The 21,768-nt window shown below is 40.8% G+C and overlaps 1 protein-coding gene across 1 annotated transcript; it reads right to left on the reverse strand.

Moving 5' to 3' along the window:
* Positions 1 to 1,412: 1,412 nt before the first annotated feature.
* On the reverse strand, positions 1,413 to 18,138 carry LOC113105824 (cytochrome P450 26B1-like). The gene is made up of 6 exons (XM_026267169.1): positions 17,220 to 18,138; positions 9,714 to 9,938; positions 6,756 to 7,031; positions 6,478 to 6,633; positions 4,468 to 4,749; positions 1,413 to 3,471 (listed from the first exon to the last, which is right to left on the reverse strand). The coding sequence occupies exons 1-6, from the start codon at positions 17,421 to 17,423 to the stop codon at positions 3,079 to 3,081; spliced, it is 1,536 nt and encodes a 511-aa protein (XP_026122954.1). The 5' UTR covers positions 17,424 to 18,138; the 3' UTR covers positions 1,413 to 3,078.
* Positions 18,139 to 21,768: the final 3,630 nt, after the last annotated feature.

Below are 21,768 nucleotides of genomic sequence, written 5' to 3' on the forward strand. Positions count from 1 at the left end.
CCTGGCAAGGAGAGTGGTCTACGAAATCTGCGTCAACAAAAGTTGACACAGCAATTGCTAATAAATTGCACAAATAATTATAAAGAAATGTCAAGTAACATTAAATGGTCCCACTTTATGTTAGGTGGCCTTAACTACTATGTACTTACAATGTACTTATTGTGTTCATACTGTATTGTAAAACACTTTTGCTGCTATTGAGGTGGGATAGGGGTAAGGTTAGGGAGAGGGTTGGAGGTATGGGTAAGTTTAAGAGTGGGTTAAGGTGTAAAGTATGGGTCAAAAGTGTAATCATAAATGTAATTACAGAAATGAAATACAGATGTAATTACATATATTTTAAAAAAAATATATAAGTACAATGTAAAAACATGTATGTACACAGTAAGTATATTGTACTAAATTATTAATTAAAATGTAAGTACATAGTAGTTAAGGCCACTTAATATAAAGTGGGTCCTCTATATATATATATATATATATATATATATATATATATATATATATATATATATATATATATATATATATATATATATATATATATATATATATATATATATGAAACCAGAGAGCATAGATAAGCTTTCTTGTGGTCCAGGTTATCAGGATGGTTCTCCCCTAAGTTATTCTGCTTTCACTTATGGATCAATAACATTAAACATTTATTAAGGTCTATTCAAAGAAAATCTGTGAAAGTCCTTATGAAAGACATATTGCGATTAAGGCATTATCATTTTGCCGAGTATCGCTAGTCACATTTAATTGACAACTCTTCCATAATGCTGTTAGGGCATGCTTGGATGATTTTAATAACTAAACAGCATGCAATAATTATTGAAAAACAAAGAAAGCCATAAATGAATAAGCAAGACTCCAAAGCAAAAATGAGAACATGAGAACAGGATGGTTGTTTGTCTGCTAAGGCAACTCTTTGAAGGGAGTGCTGGTCAACACATCTGGCGTCGATTGAATAAAGCTGTTGTTTGTTGAATTGTCGGCAGTGTGCATGTGTGTCTCCATATCACTACTGTAAGTATTGGTTGAAAACTTAAGGTTGTACATGGTCAGTTCAACCATGTATATTGTTACTTCACTGTATATTTACTGTTTAATATACAAACACAAAGGTCTGAACAAATAGAGTCAACAAATCAAAAAGAGCGAACATCAAAGAGATCAGCTTTCTCCTTTTTCCCCTCGCAGAATATAACTGCAAACCATCAAAGGGCTGTCCTGTGGTTCCTAGGTGATGTAAAACAGACTTGCATGTGGTTAACAATTAAAATATTTAACCATAATTTTAGAAAATCATGTTCAAAACACATCCAGATACCCTTGAGTTTAAGTGGCAAAGGAAGCTGTTAATGTTGTTAAGCAGAATGATGCAAGAAAAACTAGGACCAAACAACTGATTTTCACATTATAGTTTATTACAAGGGTTTATAAAATTACGAAGTACATTTAAGAATCACTGTAACAAAAAGGAGGGGGGAAACATTCATATTTGTACTACGTGAAATGTGGATTTGTAAAAAGGAATAAAATATATGTACAGACAAACTCAACAATCAACAAAAGAACAGAACATGTAGTCAAAATAAACATACCTCGCAAGTGCTTCTGTTTATTAATATTAACTAAATGCAATGATGATAATAATAATGATAACCAAAAATTATAATTATTACAAGACCAGAAAACCATATTAACATTTAAACACTGTGTACAATACAGTATAAATGAAATCCATATCATTCTAAATAGAACAGTATTTACCAACAGACTTTACTTATACTAGAACTCTATTCTGAAATATAACAAAAATAGCACTTAAAATAAGATTTATTACAATAATAATATTAATAGCAAGAATATTAGGATATTAGACAATGCAAATATGTTTTACCAATGGCTTTCTAATAGGTGAAATCCCTCTTGCTCTCACAACATTTGCTTAGAAATAGCAAAACTGTACTGTAGCTGAAGGTGTAGCAATCTACTCTCTGTTAGAAAATGGTACACTGAAAGCAGCAGACATTAATTCATAAAAAAAGATCAGTGGCATATTTTATCAAAGAAAAGTCCTGTAGAGAAAGTGAAGGAAGAAACCTCCTCAGGTTGCTCAGAGTCCTAGTGCCTCTCACCCAAACGCCTTTAAAGTCCCTTTAGAGGCGTCTCCAGAAAACTCTCCTGATTGGTGGTATATAGAGTTACTGACTGATGATTGTCCAATCAGTTCCACCATCATCTACTGTATGTACAGTATCTTTTCTTTCTTATATTGATGTGGAGCAGCAGGAAAAAAAGAGAAGCCTTCCTCTTTGCAGAGGTCAGGTGGCACTCTGCTCCATCATATAAATAAAAAGCATCCCCCAAAGCAGCATATACGACAGTTGACTTGATTTTTTTTTTCATACATGTCTTGTTTCATCAAATATAACATTTGCAACAGGAATGAGTCCCTCATTCCCTCTATAGCTTGTTTTGAGAGCCTGCACAGGTTACTTTTCTCTTATAGTCTCTGTCTACATATATCTCTTCATCTCTCACCTCTTTTACATGCTCTCTTAAAAAGAATATTATGAATTGTCACTTATGTACAGAGCATGTATAAAAAGTACTGGGTTAGTCTGAAAGCTCCTTCTGTACTGCTAACACACCTGAGTAAATTACACAATCCTCCCATTCATTCTAGTTTACACTGCCTACTCTAACTCCTAATACCTTAGCTAAAAAACAACCTGTCCATGAACACAAACAGGCACACAAGAAAAAAACACGTATTCCAACACACACACAAAAAGGACACACACTGTATATACATATACATGAATTCAGCATCCACGGCACACGAAACTTCTCATCTCAAGACCCTGTGACATCTTCATCGGCTTATATGACTGTCCCTTTCACCTCTTCTTTTCTGAAACCTTCCTCTTGTGCTCTCCTGATGTAGAAATACGTTCAGTTAAATTTATATATTTATGATATACTTCTTTACAAATGATAGACTATACATTTTTGGCAAATGAGAGTCTTTTCAACTTCAAGTGACTGCTCAAGGTATGAAGTCCGTCACACGGTGGCATCCAACATCTTGTTCGACTTGGCCATGATCTGGTTCTGGTTGGAGTCGAGGCCGAAGAATTTTACACGGAGGCCGTCGGTGGGGTGCACCACGGGGACCGAAATCAAGCGCGGGAATGTCCGCGTGGCCAGTTCGAAGCGACTCCCTCCCGCGAGCTCCACGGCCAGGAGTTTGAGGAAGAGAGTGGCCAGCTGCTTGCCGAGGCAGGAGCGAACGCCACCACCGAAGGGCAGGTAGTGGAAGCGGCCCTCGCGATCCTCATTTCGCTCTGGACTGAACCGGTCTGGATCGAAGGCCTCCACGTCCTTGAACACAGCTGAGGTGTCGTGGGTGTCACGAATGCTGTACATGACACTCCAACCTTTGGGTACCTGTACACCCTGAGTGACGGACAAAAAGAGAAGTTAGAAGTGTTGTTATTGTTAACTAACACTATCAAAATATAATATAAACAATACAGAATATAAAAAGAATATCAAATATAAAAATTAGATGGAAAGTAAATCTATGAAAATTGGAAATGTTGGCCACCAACTGAAATAAAACAAGTTTTAAAGTAAAGTACTAAAACCGAAACTGAAAAAATTAAAAAATTATAGCTAATAGGAAATCTAAATCTAGCAGGCGTTTTTATCCGAAGCGACTTAGGCCCTGTCCACACAAACATGGTTATTTTTAAAAGCACAGCTTCTTCTACGTGGTTTGGCCATTCGTCCACACACAAATGCAGTGAAACCGAAAACACCTGCCAGGGTGAAGATTTTCAAAAACTCAGAAAAATAACGGAAACAGCGGAAACGTCATTTTTGGCTTGTGATGTCGGAGCCAGCACTGTTATCTCCGCCTACTTGAAACTTTTTCAGGTTTCTGATTGGCCAACATGGCTTTATGGTTGAGATTATATCGCCACCTGTTGGCTTGGCATGCTCTTGACAGTGCATCATAGCATGCACTTGCATTTTAATGAGGACGGAGATTTTTTTTTAAAAAGGAAGAAGGAAAAACTCAGTTTAAATCCCGGTTAGTAATATGATACAATGATATATAAATAATACTGTTTATTAGAGTAAAACAGGTAAGCATTCACATTAACATCAATACAAAACTATAAAAGCATAGTTAACAAAACAAAAGATAATTCCAACATCATCTACTCATCATCAAGTCTTTCCAAACCTGTATGACTTTCTTTTTTTCTTTGATATTTTTATGAACACTGTGATCCAACTGGAAACCCACTGACTTGTATAGATACCTTTTTTCCCCATAGACCATTTTAATATGTTTCTCACAGAAAAAAAAGTATGTCATACTTGTTTGGAACAACATGAGGGTGAGTAAATGATTTTAGTAGCTGCAGATCTTCAACAACTCACATCCAGCTCAAAGGTCTGCGTGGCAATGCGGTAACCTCCGGACACGGGGGCAAACAGACGCAGGACCTCTTTGATCACGCAGTCCAGGTACTTGAGGCTAATGATGCTTTCCAGTCGCAGTTCACCCTGGCACAGACAGCCGTCATGCAGCAGGCCACAGCTCCGCAGCTCCTCGCGCAGCTTCTCCAGCACCGCAGGGTGCCGCAGCAGCTGCATGATCAGAGACGTGCTGGCGCTGGCTGTTGTGGCAAAAGCAGCGAAGATCAGCTCAATAGTGGACTCCTGCAGGAGATACAAAAAGCTTTGTGGTTTAATGACACATAGTCCTAGATACCTGTCACTAATAGTCTGGCATGTTGACAACTATTACTGATGAATTGTTGCTTGATTGCTGTGATAAAACTTTGTAGAAACTCGTATCTGATGTAATTCATTTTTAAATGCTATTGACACTTGAATTGGTTGATACATTGCAAGGTAACATATTTTAAAATGTAATTTTATTCTGTGGCGAAGCTTAATTTTCAGCATCATTACTCCAGTCTTCAGTGTCACATTATCCTTTAGAAATCATTCTAATAGGCTTCTCTGGTGTTCAAGAAACATTTCTTATTATCAGTGTTCTGTTACTTAATATTTTCTTTAGATCCTTTTATGAATAGAAGGTTTAAAAGAACAGCATTTGTTTGAAATATATATATAAAAAAAAAAAAACTTGACCCTAAACTTCAGAACAATTGTGTTGCTATGTTGTCTCTAGTCTAGCTACTTAACCACAATGTAACTTTTTCTGAAATTAGGATGGAGCTTCTTTACTTCTGTTCTTTCCTTCTCTCTTCTTTTTTCTTTGAGGTTTGGCAGCCATCTTACACAGGTTTCTTTTCTCTCTCTTCTCTCTCCCTCCCTATTTTAACTGCTTGCCAGTGAGTTGGTGTTGACAGGCCTGGGAGCCACCCCTGCCGCCACTGTCTGAGGAGACTACGCATGTATATTACAAAAGAAAAAAATCTGAATCGTCTGAGCCGAGTGGAATAACCAGGTAACAATAGCCTACATGGAGCCTACATTATCTGTGTCATTAAATGTCTGTCATCCCGGTTTGGGCATGGGACGGGAGAACTGAATAGGAGAGAGAGAACCGAAATAAAGAACGCGGTCAGTGGGTAAAGTGTGCAGCCAGAGAGTCGCTGCATGCCTCCCAATATCGTAGTGTGGACTTTCTGTTCTGCTTTAATATGTAATCAAGTAATCACAATTTGACCTCACAATGAAAACTAAATCATCTGGTGAAAAGAAAAGGATAAGCATAGAAAGACTGGGAGGATGACTGTGTGGTGAAAACCATGACCATTTTTACAAATGTGTAATGTACAGCATTAAATAGAGATGACGTCACAAAATACAGCTGAAACTAATTTTATTTTTAAAAGGATGATAAAATATCTCCATTTCAGTAAGACTGAGAAAGAACTCTTCTATAATGCAGACTAGATGGCCATTTAGTTTTTTAACACAGATTGCCTTGCTTTCTACTGCCTACCTAGTCAGCTGCCTTCTAAGATAGCATCCCAAAAGAAGTGAAAAGTGTCTTCCGTGAGTGATTTGAAAGGCCTACATATGCTACAACAGTCACTCACACACCTCACAAAGTGCACAAGAGATGCTCACATTTGAGTCCAGTGGAGTTTGATATTAGCATTTTGCTTAGCTAATGACTTGATAGACTAATAAGCAAAAAAAAATAAAACGTGATGAAACAATATTATAATATTTTAGTATCATTATGCTGTACATTTATAATCAACATTTCTCCTTACAGTAGCTAATTCACTGAAAGATTTTTCCACTTTGTGTCATGATTTTTCAAAATTTGGTGAGTGATGTTTGGAATAGCTTTAACACAGGAAAGCGCACATACTGTATGAGGGCTTAAAATGTTCTCTATGTAGGCAGCTTTTGGAACATGGTTTTTAGAACAAAGATGTAGTGTATTAGCGCTGCTTCGCTCACCTTGAGCTCCTGCATCGTAAGCTCTGTGTTGTTCTCCTTGGCGCTCTCTAGAAGCACATCGAGAGCATCAGTGTAATCTTTCCCCTGAGTGTGGAGTGGTTTCTCTCTGATGGCTTTTTCTATGCATTTCTGGAGTGTGTCTCTTGCACGAATACCCTGCAAACACACACACAATTGTATTAGTTTATCCACCAGTGTTCCTAGCACAGAAGCACAGAAACCGTCTAATCCCATTCTCCATTTTGAAGTGATGTAGACAATACATATTGACATTTTACCTTCCTATAGCCACTAAACGGCAGGTCGATGGGAAGGCTAAAAAGATTCTCCACAAAATCCTGGAAAGTGTGGAAAAGGCCGTGCATCTCCTCTTCAGAGACGCGGAAACCCAGGAGCACACGCACTGCCATATGGAAGGAGAGCCGCTGGGACTCGCGATAAACGTTGATAGGGTCAGGATTGGAGCTCCACACCCGCAGGGTCTCCTGAATGACCAGCTGGATCTTGGGCAGGTAGCTCTCCAGAGCCTCATGACTGAAGACTTTAGCAAAGATCTGAGAAACACAGGTGAAAATGCAGTCAGTCTGCTGTGCTCTGGTGTTTGCACCAATAGAGAACCAATTAAACAGCATAAACAGTTTTACAATCAGCTGAGAATTTTATACATTTATAGCTGCAAGTCCCAAAACTTTTTCTTCATAAGAACAATGTATTTTACCAAAGAGCCCAGGACATTATCTGACTGGCCCAAGAAAGCAACAGGAGGCATCTGCTTCCAAATACATGCATGTTTATGAACCTGACTGGATATGTGACAATCCAATATTATTTAAGAGTTTGTATCTACACGTAAATTGCATGAAAACAGAGTTGCACTGTTCTAAAAATACTAAACATTTGTTTTTGATTCAGGCTTATGGGCCTGCATTGCTGAACTACACTTCCCACAATGCAGCTGGCCCATGACTTGCGTCATCCATCACAATCCAGCACCTCTGTGCTCTACAGGCAAGAAATGTCACACAAATATTATCCTCAAGCCACAGTCAACACCTAAAGGCCAAGCTTATTTGTCTAATATTTTGAAGCGTGGAACATTCTCATTAACTCTGAAGTCCTCACTTTTTTTGACCTTCTTGTACTCTTGACTGCCACTCATCTACCTCCACCTCGCTCTTAGAATATCTGAGAGAATTTCCCTCTGCATCAGCAGTGAGGGTGAAAGGCGAAGGTAAGATTTTCCTGGCCGCGGCAGCGCATTTCTAATGTACCTCAGTTGTGCTGGTTTGTTTAGTGAAATAACATCCATGTTCCAGTGCCCACAACTAACAATAGCACTTTTTATATGCCATCTCATTCCAAACACCTCGTCTCCGCCCTGCTTTTTTCCACAGTAGTAAAGGGAAGGGGGGGCGGAGACTTGTGTGTCCTCCTCCTGTCTCTCCGTCTGACTTTCTCTCTCACCAAGGCCCATTTCTTTGTATCTCCTTTCTGTGCTGTTCTTCTCAGACCCACTTCATTTCTAACTCTAACGATCAACTGGCTGTTAGTATATCATTTAGGTATTAAAAGCTTATTTCACACCTATTTACACTTGGTTTTCCATGTTTTTCTTCATGTACGTAAAACCACCAGTTAGCTGTCCATTCTATTACATCATTAACATCGGATCCTTTTCTGGCACGTTACAGTGGTTCACATGTGTGGAGAAAAAACGAGTGGCTACAAGCATGTTTGAGTCAGACATCGCTCTTAGCTGCAACCCATAAATTAATATATGCAACAGAACACCATATTTATACTGCTTATTGGTTTTGGATTTTTTTTGAAGGTTACTATTTTCCTTTGTGAGTCTTTGCGTACTAGACAGACGTCAGTCAAGCTCCACTAATGCCAGTCCCTATTATACAGGATTTTGAACACTACTGGAAAAAAAACAGCCGCCTGTCTTCATTACAAAACGTGACTGCACTTTCCACACACATACACACACAGCCTTTTAAAACTCCCCCACCCTAATAATTTCCATATGTCTTAAATTATATGAAACTGCTCAAAGCTGCTGGTTTGACCAGAATGTAAAGACCTCTTTATTCTCTCCTCCAAACCATTCACTTTCTTTACACTTCTCTCTCCTTTTCAAATCTCTCTCTCTCTCGCTCTCTCTTTTCTCTCTCTCCCCCGCTGACTAAAACAAAATCCTTCATTCAGAGCAAGAGCACTTTGTGTAGGCAGGTGAGTGCAGAATTAAGATCCTGTGCCCTCTACTGGCCAACCTAATAAATTCAACTCCTCACCAAATCCACAGTTTGATAGGCTTTCTGCTAGACGGGTATATCAACAAGTGTGATTTAGATGCATCAATGAGCTGTTGTGCATCCTGTTAATGACCAGCACATCCAAGAACTTTTGAAGTTCCATTAATACAAAGCCAGTTAAAACAATAAAAAAGAATTATTCTAGGAAATTATATCAATTATATAGTTGCATCCCAAGGTTTGGATCTAATGCTTGCATTCAGCATCTCTCCAGTATATGTATAGCAATGGTCCTTAAAGAGACACAACTTCTTTTCTTTCCTAAACGCCCCTAGAACGGGACGTCCCAGAGGCCGTGTTGATGAACATACTGTACCTTTCCAGTCTAAAGTATAGACTGTGCATTGCTGTACACCTCCAGAGAAGTTCAAGAATAAATGTAAATATATTTATGACATTAGTGCGAAGAGCAGGACACTGAAACCAGGCTGAAGGGGGTCCATAAGGCGGTCTTTGTCTGTCTGAGGCTGGCTGACTAATTAGCAGTCATTAGGGGGTTTGTGTGAGGCCCTGGACCTGGAGGATTAACCAGACTGATTACACCCCACTGACCCCTCAAAGGAACAGGTGTGTGGGGTGAAACTCAAGCCTCTAAGGAACTGAAGAGGACCAGGTTCCACAAGAAAAGCTTTTTTTGTCTCTGAACAATGCGTTGGATTTGAGGAGAAGCTAGTTTTGATCGTAATCCTCCACTGTGTAACAATAGTGCACAGGGGAGCAAGGCATTGTGGGTATCTGTCTCCAAATCTGGACTTAAGGATGGCAGAGCCTTTTTATATTTGACCTTCTATCTTGTTTCTTTCACTCCATCTATGGTTTTGTCCTTCCACAAATTCAAAACATCTTTCACTGGCAAGGCAAGGAAATGGTGCACACCAAAAGCCCACATAACTACATTTGAGAGTACATGGACCTTACCTTTCTCCTTTTGCGATGGATGTCTCCTATAGAGTTGGCCAGACTGTTGGGACCCAGTAGAGTGCTGGTGCTTTGGGGCCAGTCCACAGTGACCAGGCTGTGCTCTCCCATCAGGACCTTACGTATATTCTCTGCCCCCGTGACCCGGATGAGCGGCCGTCCCAGCAGATGAGTCTTGAATACGTTCCCATACTTCTGCCTCCTTGACGCATGGAAACCCGCGCCCTGAAAAAGAGAACCAGGTGCAAAAAGAAAACACATTAGTTGCAGATAAGAGGCATTAAATGGTATATATAAAATGAATGACCTTTTAATTGATATTTAATTAAATTAAAATAATACTATATTGTTTATATTTTGACTAATAAATCACTGCTTTTTTTTTGGCCAACATCAGCTGTTGGTTTTAAACCGTAAATTGAACAGAATTATTACCTTTGTAGTTTCAATCAGATTATTAACCTTTAGCCTAGCACTAACCCATAAAACTGAACGCAACACTGTAGGCTAAGAAATTTCCGTCTGAATATTACAGATGTAATGAGGTGTTAGGGCTAATAGGTATTTGGAATGAAGGGTGTTAGCCTTGTGGGATTAGCCCACTTTGTTTGTTTTTGTATTGTAAGGGCATAAGGGTTCCGTTCACAGCATTCTTTATGCAATTGGGTTAGCTTTAGCTAAGAACAGGCTCAGGCTTAGCCTTCGGGATCACGCTGAGAGAAGTGATCTAATGAGTATAGGAGCGCAGCCATTAGCTCTGAGAAGTCGGTGTGTTGTGTGAAAGATTGGTTGAAAGGGCAAATCGGGAAGGAATCCAGTACATCCTGCAAACTTTGACCCCTTCACCTCTACTATTTGAGAACAAGCAAAGTGATCTAAAAGAGATCTTCAAGGGTTACAGAAATACATTTCAGGATTTCTCAGGACAGGAGGCCTGAACTTGAACGGTGTATCATGGCCTGTGCTTTAACTATAGCCATGACATAATTAAATGCATTATTTTGTTCAATACAAGTCATCATGCACATTCATGATGTGAGCAGAATTTCCGAACATGAAACAAACTCTTAGCTCTGGAGTGAGTTGCTCTGTATAACACGCAGTAATTGCCTGTAACTCTCGAGACCTCTGCTAAGCACATAAAGACGGCCTGTAACCTCTCAGCCTCACACACACGTACTGACCCCATGGCAGGAAGTGGCAGTAGAGCTGTTTTCTCCACGTGCTACCCCCCACCTACCGAAATTTGTGACCAGTTTCATCGAGCACACTCCAACACTCACACTCTTATCTGCGAGGATAAATTTAGCAGCATGCACGTCTTTTTTTCTGTTTGGCTGAGAGTAACTAATGAATACATTTCAGCTCAGCATGCTACATGATGCATGCTTCTGTGTGTTAATGCGTGTTCAGCTGAAATGTGAAGCAAGTGCACGTTCTGCTAAATCATGTATTCATTTCATTTTATTATAAATGATGTTTGACCATTGACATTTATTTTAAGAGTACTTTATGACATTTAAGGCTTAGGTGATTGGCTTTATATCACTTATGTTCAGAATTGAGAACTCACATAAACACACAAACAGATCTGTTCATGAATAATGTCTTGCCGTTTAACTTTTAGCACATATGTTGGCAAACATTAAAAAGCGTAAATGTACGGGCATAATCTGAAGTGCATCACATTTACATTTTTCATGTAAAACCATCTGTCAGTGGAAGCTTTAGTTCTCTATTTTGATTACTCTCTTCTGACCTTTGACCTTGGCTGACTGACACATCCAACACCTCCATAATGACGGAGACCATAAATGAAAACCTTAGCTCAAGACTAGCTGAGATGTCTGAAGACTTAGCAAATGTCTTATGACCCGCATGGCACCTTGGCCCCTAAAATCCTACAACAAATTATCAGCTTAATTAAATAGCAAGATTATGAGATCAGACTAACGAGATATACGTATGCACACCGAGGCTAGACAAGGTCAGACAAAAGGAGATTAAGTCTCACTTTCTCATCTGCCAAAGTTTAACTATAACTGGCAGAACATGTGGGAAAAAAAATATGGCTGTAAAATCTGCAGTGGTGGACAATTTAAACCATATTTCACACTTTCACACTTTTCTTTCTCAGTTTTCACAATTTTGTTTTACAGTTTTGGCGGGATTATGTCTTATTCAAACATTTTTGGTTCCTTGTTGTAAGGAGGTGAAAGAATTCCTGATTCTAGAATCATAACTGACCAATTTGGACAGGGTTTAGTCAGTAAGAATGACTTTTAGACTGTTTTTCTAAATCAGTATGACCAAAGTTTCCCCCCAGAGGAACCCTGTCCATGGCCATGCAGAAACATGGCATCCCGGCACCTCAACAGGTGTTAGACAGGGGATGCAGCCACTGCGTGAACAGTGTGTGGGGTGAGAGAAATGTTCATTGGCCAGCTCACAGCCAGTCTATACTTAAAGACACTGAGGAATTCACATATCAGGTGAGTGTGAGGGCAAGAGGTAATGCTGACATGAACAACCACATACACGCACACATCCAAAAGCAATGCAGGGAAAGTGGGGGAAAATAAATGTAGTATCTTTCACCACATGCTGAGAACTGAGTGTGTGTGATGATGGATGATTGCGTGTATGTGTGTGTGTGTGTTCACCTCTCAGCAGTGGGACCAGTCAGAACGAGAGAGAGAGAGAGAGAAAGGAGCCGTTTTAACCTGACAGACCCAGGACAAGGCCGTCTTTCACACATGCCCAACATAAGGGCACTCTCTAACTTCTCTCTGTTGATCTCAATGTATAAACACATTTACGCAAAAGTGAACTTGTAATTTGTATTATATTATGTTTGCTTATGGTCTTTGTTCGTTCATATTTCCCCTTCAGACGATTTCTGTTTTGACGTCATGTGTAACCTGCGTGAACTTGGTGTGTTTGATAATTCTGGGAACAAGAACATCCATTTTAAACACCACATGCTGTCATCCTTACCAGGCCAGAGCCTTTTTTCCACCTCTCCATGAGTAGTGAAAGTATGCAACGTACGGTCACACACTACATCACCAAAAACACATATACATTTCTCACATCTACATGTGTGTATTTACACATGTAGGGGCCAACAGTTCCCTCTGAAACAAGTGTACACAGAAGGGCAGCCAGAGAGGATCCAGACCCGACCTGTGTAGTACAAGTGGAAAGTGCAAAAGATGTGCTAGAAGAAGAGAAAAGGCAATGGTTTTCCATCTTAGAAGTGACTGACTGAGGTAAGCATAAGAAAATGTGATTAGGATGGTTATTGACAGTGATGTGCACATAAGAAAATGTGGTAAGGATTTTTTGAATGGTCACAATCTACTTCGTAGAAAAGATACTCGGAGCGCTGGAAATAGCAGAACAGGTCGTGAGGCAAAATGGGGAGACAGACGCACTGGGTTTGGCTGTGCAGATGTCATTTGGCTAGAAGGTGAGAAATGTCCTCCCTCATTTCACAAGGCCACAGAAGCTCAGACGTGCAGAGAACGAAAATAAAACAAAAAACCCAAAAGGGTCACTGACGCACAAAAGCTCCACACACCCTGGAAAAGCTATGAGGTAATAATCTGCAGCTCACTCGCACTGTCAAATACACTCACACACACATATGCGGCCGGTGCGTCCGTTCACTTCTGCACGCATGCATGGTCATGGTGACCGTTGCTCCGAGCGCATTCCCTTAAAAACCTAGTGAAATCATCTGTCAATCAAATAACAGCCTGTTTGTTTTGAGCCAAGTCAGACTGGGTTCAAGAACTCCGTTAGAGGTTGAGGATAGATGATCTTCAGTGATAAGACAGAAAAGCTTTCCAAATTCATTTGGACCGCAAAACACATGTCAGATGTTGCCTGAAGACAATAAAGTGTGCAGGGCTCTTGGGAGAAAAGCATCTGTGTCAGAAGCTCATGTGGCTGCATAGTTTCTGTCCCTTGGGGTATTTAAAGCCTTAGAATCAGAATGAAATAGTTCAGTCAATAAATGGGCAAAACAGCTGAATGGATCAAATGTGTTTACAGTACAGTCACATGCACTTCGACCTCGCACAAACCATGCCTGTTCTCTGCCTCAGGAGGTGAAAGGGTTAACTCGCCACGTTCAATAGTTTCTTTTATTTTGAAAAGAAATTTATCAGATATTTTACAAGGGAGCGCAATAAAGAGGACCGCTTTTTTCCACTGGCTCATTCCACACAGAGTGCGCAGGACTAAAAATACAAATTTCTGTGTAAATTGGACACCAGTCGAGCCTCCCGCTACATAAATGTAGCCTTTGTGTGCCAGTGGAAATGTTATACAAATGACCCCTTTATTAAAATCACAAAAAAAACCTTTTAATTATATTTATTCAGATCAGCTACAGTTGACCCGAACACATGGGGTGCTATGCGAGGGACTGAGGGGTAAAAAAATTTGTAATATGCAATTTCAATCACCTCAATGTGTTTCTTCAGCATACTACCGCCATAAAGTAAGACGAGAAGAAAAGAAAGATGAATGGAGTGGAGGAATTAAAAAAGTGTATGGCAAGTTTTCCCTGGCACATCGTTCTGCTCCTTGCTCTTTATTTGTATCACTCATTATTCTGATCCATGTCCTCAGGTCCTTCTGTATATTTGCGGGTGTGTGCGGGTGTGTGTGTGTGTGTGTGTGTGTGTGTGTGTGTGACTGCATGGCTTAGTCTAGGGGCTGCTGTGTTTATTGGTTCAGAGCGGCAGGTAACGGCGCGGGAGGAGTTCTCCGTACGCTGACCCGCAGTCTCAGCGTAAATAAAGATAATATGTTCCTTTACTGAAATAGCCCGTTGGAATCTCTCAGGATGTGTGTGTTGGCCCATCTCCATTGGGGTATAGACGCCATTTCTGCAAGGAGAGAGGGGGAAAGTGAGCAGAGGCAGTAAGACTTGAGGTCCCATTATTTGGCTATCAGTCACCCTTGGGTGTACCTGCCAAAGAGGGTGTCCGTGGAGGAACATGGCTCTGCAGAAATGAAAGGAGATACTGTATGGGAATTTCGAGTAACGCAGTGAGAATCAGCAATCGGCATCAGAGAGCAATGGTTTCGCTTAATGCTGAGCGAACGCCAAAGCCCAGACAAGCGCAAAGAACCTAAATGTGGCCGAGCTGAGAGAATAGGCTCCCCTTTGACCTGGAAACACTTTGTGGAGAGAGATTATGGTTGTTCAGTGCAGTGTGAGTGCTCACCCCGGGGACCCCCTTTTCTTCTCTTTTCTATCCCCCTACCTTCCTCCTCCTCCCACTACTGCTGCCAAGCCCCCTTCGCTTTCACCCCCCGGCCAATGTTCCTAAAGACAAGAGGCTGTTTGAGGGGTTGTTGGTGCGTTCCAGAGGTGAAAAAGAGGCCACACTGCACTGGTGCCAGTCATGCCCGTTTCATGCTCACTAATCCCGACAAGCCCCGGGAGAAAGCCAGAAAGCGAGAGAGAGGGAATGCTGGAAGACTGTTCCTAAATCCCCCAGGTCTCTATAGGCCATGCTCTCTGGAATTCTGATCAGAGCCCCAAGCCGTGTAGTCTTTGTCCCAGGGTGTGGATGTGTTTTCGACCCCCTCCACCCCCGGCAGGCAGCTTTATTGCCACCCAGACTGGAGCGATTTGGGTCAAGGTGGAGACGTGGGGTAGAGGTAAGGGAGGGTTGCCCAGTGGGTGAACTGTGCTCTCCTGTGAGACAGCTTTCCCTGTGTACTGAGAAACTGCAGTATCGAGGAGTTATTGTTACAATGGCAAAGGAATTTGTGCTTATATAATAAGAATTATTAATGTTTAGTCTGAACTCACCATAACTGATCATCACACAACTCAAAAGTAATGGCCCTGGCATAGACACAGTTAAGTTAATGCACCATATGGATATTTCAGCAAAGCTTGGAGCGCCATTGAGAAGAGGACAAAAAAAGAAAGTTGTGACCAGATATGTTTTGCGGTCAACTGAAATTTCATACACAGACAAAATACAAAATCATTTCATAATTCAAAACGACAGACACACCGCAAGAAAACGCAAAAAACATTACACTCCTCTGAGTCCGTAAATCTATGTCAGTCACAGATTTGACCCACTTTTGGATTCAACTACTGCTCCGCTGAGGCTTAAGGAGAGAGATGTGGACCACAAAAGGGGCTAACCGACCAATTTAAGGGGTTGTCTTGTACACAGATTGATAAAAAGCAATACATGTTTTCAGAAGCACAAGAAGGAGAGAGATCAACTTTTCAAACTGCATGTTTGCACAGTAGCGCTCAGTCGCCTCGCAGTCATGCCTTGAGCTGTAGCACTAAGGAATGACACAAGTTTGGCACAAATGGACCGGACCAAATCCTATTGATTTTAAATATGTAACTCTGATATGCAGTCAAGCCTGTTTGTTTTTCTAGAGAGCCTGCCAACTGCATGGAAACTCTCTTCTGGATTTCCAGCAACTTTGGAGAATCTATTCCTGACCAGAGAATTTGATCTGTACACCACTCAGACCAGGACATTCCTCCCTTTTGAAAATCTCAGTTGAAAGCAACCCACTCCAGCTACTGCAAGCCAATGTCCAGGGACATGCTAATGCGCACCATGGATTTAATATGGAAAGAATTCCTAAGACATTTATTCGCGATTTTTACTGTATGGAATGCTTTTTTACAGCTTCAGTTGGTGTAATAACCTACTTTTTAAATACCACAAATGGCCGCTGTGCTGATTTGAATTCAGTTCATGTACCACCTTATTTTCTAAGTTCTAAAACAGCCATGTTACAGTGAACGTTCACAAACTTCTCTGACTTATTAAGGAAGACGGCACAGAGACTCTCTGAATGTACTGTATGCGCACCACGCGCTGTCTGGGTATCATGACAGAACGGCACGGCATCATTCACAGCACGCGGGTTCGTCTAGAGTAACCGGCGCGCGTAATTACACAGAAGCCCAATGAGAGCGCGACACTACCTGCCCTTGCGATCAATCCCACCCCGCGCGCCAAGAGGAGTTTATGTGCGTTTTGACAACCGGCGCTCAGTGGCTGTGTTCTCGCGCGCATTGGAAGCCAAGGACTACAATATTTCTGGAACGGAGCGCGCCTTTCTTGGCAGCCCCAAACAGGTTGTTCCACGTGGATTAAGAACTGGCTGTATGAAACAAAAACTGAAGGCTATCTAAAACAGACAGCTTATTAACACCATGGAAATATGGCACGGATGAAATTGCACACGTGGGAATAACTAACCTGCAGGCTGTTTGCTTTTTAATGCGCAATATTACGCTCGAACGCACACGTGCGAAAAGCATTAGTGGACGTTCTCCTACTCTTAATGTTTCTTTAACAACCCAGTTACCTACAGAGAGACTATATGCACTCGTGAGCGCAGGAATCCGCGGTGCCTGGCGCGCACCGGAGCGGTGTGCGTGCGACAGCAAGGCGACTAGAAACTTGGAAAGACACAAGGAGATGGAGCGCTTACCTGAAAGAACCAGTGGCATGTTTCTCCAATGATGGGGAACCCCATGGAGCCCTTGGGCATAGGCAGCTTGCAGTTCTTGTCCCGTGTTGCGGTCCATCTCAGCTGCCAGAGTTGCTGGGACACGGCCAGAAGAAGTGCCATGGACACTAAACACGCAGCCAGCGTCGCCAGCGCCGAGACAAGGTCAAAACTCTCGAAGAGCATGGCTGTGAAGGTCCGGGACTCTCAGATATTTCTTAAGAGTGATGAGCACTACAGTGGTTAAGCCTTCTAGGGAGTATATGAGGTGACTTATGAGTTATATATGATTTGCTGCTTCAATTAGCCTATTCTGAAAAAAAAATAGCTGAGAAAGAATCTGTCTTACCAAAATTTCAACGCAACAAAGTTTTGTAACGAAAAGTAAATGAATAAAATAAAGTGTTTAATTAACAGAATGCTGGTTATTACAAAGCGATCTTAAATGTTTGTATATCATTTTAAATTATGCAAATCGCTTTCCAATATTCCCGTTAATTCTAGATTCAATTTTTTAAATGTATATTTGGCGTGAACTTGTCAAACTTGAAAGTTGATTTAGAAATGTTGTTCTAAATTCCAAACTCTTCTTTAAAATTAGCTTTAAGTTATTTTTTTAAGAAACAAAATGTTTTCAGTTATTTTAAAAAATATCTTACAGGAAAGCTCGATATAATCTTTTCAAATGTACTGAAATCAAATAATGGTCATAAGGAAGACGCAGAAATAAATGAAAGAAATAATCCTCCGAAGTTTGATGCCTATGAGCAGTAAAAATCTTCAGATGAGTGTAGTGCGTCTCGCTAGCCCGTTTTCTGATGCAGTTTCACTCTCTACCTCTCTCTTGCGCTCTAGCTCTCTCTCTCTTCACATACAGTTTCTCAATGTGAGTTCGAGTCGCACAGCGAGCTTCCAATGTGTGTTTATATAGCGGAGGCAGTGAGGCGGCATTCGGCCAGGGTGCAAGCGGCTCCCCCCTTACCCCACCCCACAGAACTGAGGCGGGGTGAAAAGTGAACGGGCCGGGCGCTGGAGCGTGCGGGACCTGGAGAAGAGCCCAAAGAGAGAGAGAGAGACTTTCAATACTTTAAGCTCCATACGTTCGGGAGAGTATCACCTGCCACTCGCAGAATATGGATATGGAACAATCGGATGGGCTTAATGATGCTGTCACGCGGAGCTTACCTTGATTACTCCGCAGGGCTCAAAAACCACAGGAAAAAAATGAGACGTAATGTTATAACAGTGTTATCTTGTCTTAGACTCAGTAACACACCACAATAGACATGTGGGCTCAGTATCGGTTTAAACTTTCTAACAAATGCCTTGACTGTCCAGATGCGCATCTGTTCAGCACAGCAGCAGTGCGCGCCGTTAGTCCGGTGAATATTCACAGTGATTCATTCATTGACTCATTCATTCGTTATTTGTTTTTGTTTTTTCTTCAGAAATGGCTTTCTGTAACCTTTAGGGGATCAAGTTTTTAAAAGACTTTCTTTGAAACGGGACACTTTAGGGGCGCGAATATGATGATTAGAAGATGCGTCTTACGCAACCCTAGCTTTTATTTGGCGCCCACAGTTAACTCATATTAAAGTCTTTTTAATCAAATCAGTAAGGTTTATTGTGAACATCTGTAATAAGGTTATACATATTTCAGTATTTTTGCTTATTAAATAAAAAACAACGAAAGGTGCCGATGTAGCCAACCGTCAATATATGAACTTGCGTTCTGACTAACTTTTGAGGTTACTTAAACATTGTGGGGGGACTATTAAAACATCTATCTATCTATCTATCTATCTATCTATCTATCTATCTATCTATCTATCTATCTATCTATCTATCTATCTATCTATCCATCCATCCATCGTGTAAAATGAATCCTCTTGTGCTGAGAGTGTCGATGAAAGTGACCGATTCGTGCTGGTGTCATCTGTTACAGATGGTACGTGGTTTCAATTACGGTCACCTTATGATCACAATCACTCAAGGACAGTTATGTAATTGTTCTCAGTATATGAGACGACCATTGCAGACCAGAACTCAGAGCTCCAGCTGTTTCGCTCACTCTCTCTATCGATGTCTGCTTCCCGAGGCGAGCAGCTGATGGATGCGCAGGATGAGAGAGGAAGGGATGCTCGCCATATATTCTGTTTACTTGTTTGAAAACCTAACAATTCTCATAATTCTCATAAAGTGCGCGTTTACATGATAGTTACACGTCTTTTAGCTTCTAAGATGAATGCGATGAGTTCTCGAGCGCGTGCCGATAAATTAAATCCATCCATTGATTTCTTCATTCCGTTTGAAAGAGTGTGACTTCTGCAAGTTACGCATTCTCTCCCTTATGCTTTTTCGATGTGTTTTAAGCCAAATTAAACGTGTCCCGAGTTTGCACATTGAAATGCAAGGGATTTCTGTCTTTTTATGATATTTTCCTAAGACATTCTTCGCTCACGCTGTCTGTCGCTGTCAACCTGGACGCGTCTCTCAACGTCGCACTGCCGCCTAGCGGAGACAGAGGGAACCTCTCAATCTCTGATTCCAGCGCACGCTGTCACGCATCTAACATATGTACATATAACCTAACGTCTTGTGAAGTGAAATGCTAGTCGTTTCTAAGGGAAAAAAAAAACGAATTAAACCCCTGATTTAGGACAAAATCTAGAATCCAAAATAAAGCTTCCTTCAGTGACAAACTCCATCACCTCTTGTCCTCTCACATCAAAATCCACAAACATGTTTGTTTAGAACTGCTTTGAATTGATTTCGCTTATAACTGGTACTCGATCTGTTCATACTTCTCTCCTGATTCAGACGAGGCACCTTTTTACTGAAGAAATCAATATTATCAACAAAGGACCCACATTTTAGTCAGAAGCAACTATTTGAAGAACACCTTTGTAAGCCTTGGAATTACTTGTGGATTCCATTGGATCTACAATGTCTTTATAGTTTAAAAACTAAACTTATCACAGTTGAGGTGTGATATACAGTATAAAATAACTGCAGCGCTTTTTAGCTTGCAATATAAACACCAGCCCAGCTCTATAACATCTGATATGCAATGGCCCTGAGACCTTGTGACACAGCATTATGCCCTTGTATAAGCATTAAATAATTCAAAGTAGGCTTTCATACCTAAATACACACCATTGCTGAGGTTGGATCAAAGCTCTTAAGACAAGCAACACTAACACAGTTTCAAACCGAGGTCAGGAGGAATAAAAGAGGGGAGTGATTACATTAATAAACATCTATGGGTCTCACACACACAAACCTGTAGTAACTATATATATATTATTCAACTTTCCCTTCCTGTTGAGGACACACTGAGGATCATGTTCTGTGAGTGTGACATGACTCACCAGTGCTATTCAAACACAATGAAACCATTCTGAGTTGGCTCACAGTAATGAAGGAAATGACAGTGGAAATAAGGTACAGTGACTAATCACCATTAGGGCCACACACACGATTAAAGGATAAACCAAACCCGCAAGTTTTCAAATCGTATACAAATAAAACCGTTAAAGGGAATGTTTCCACAGACACATATCCAAGAAATAATCATTAATGATCCACTTTTCCATAAAGTGATTAACGTTGCTCACGTATTTTCCAATGTATACAAGACTTCAGTTCCCAAGATGAACAAGCTCTGATGAATCATTTGCTGTTCTTTATTTTGAACAACTACAACTTCAGGCGCTGAGAGAAACCGAGCATTATCAGCTGTCACTGTGGCACTCATGATTCCTCAAATTGAGTTATAAATGACAGATAGCAGGTAGATCGTTATCTGAAAATCATCAGCATATCCCAATTCACTTTGATTACACAGACCACAGCCGGAATAGAAGGGTCATCGGGAGGTCTGATGGCTTTCAGCTGCTAATCTGGTTTGCATTACAGCTAGTGGACGCAGTTTAGCCACAACAGTTTACAGTACATTACCTGATATAGAGGCTGAATCATTGTGTCTTGCCTATAAAAATCAAGCCAGGTCATTTCCAGTGCTTCCAAAGACCATTTTAAGACCTTGTAGTATTTATAAATGTTACTGAACCTAATCAAACTGTCACCCTGGAACCAATAAAACATTAGCACTGGCTTAAAGAGACCAGGTAAGTCAGAGTGTAAGAACACCAGCAAGTTTGTCACTCAGTGAAATCATGTTAATCCCATTCTTTCTCTTCCATTAGTGAGAAGAGACAAATGGCATCTCTCCTTTAATGGGATGGACATCATCAGAGGTCATAATCATGGAACAATGTTCAATAAAGCACATTCTAGGCATCTGATAATGTCAGTCCAATTGTATAGTAAATAAATTAGCTTGGATTAAGGGTTTCAGTAGTTAAACACTGTGGTTTCCATAAAAACCGGTTCAGAGACACAGGAACTAAATTTTTGCCATGAATTCAGGCGGAGCCCCATATGATTTCCAGCTATCTTAGCTATCTATTTCTTCTCTGTATTTAAAGGTGCTTCTTAATAAATTAGAATGTCGAGGAAAAGTTCATTT

The sequence above is a fragment of the Carassius auratus genome, chromosome 7 (genome assembly GCF_003368295.1).
Source record: "Carassius auratus strain Wakin chromosome 7, ASM336829v1, whole genome shotgun sequence".
In the NCBI taxonomy this organism is placed as follows: Eukaryota; Metazoa; Chordata; class Actinopteri; order Cypriniformes; family Cyprinidae; genus Carassius; species Carassius auratus.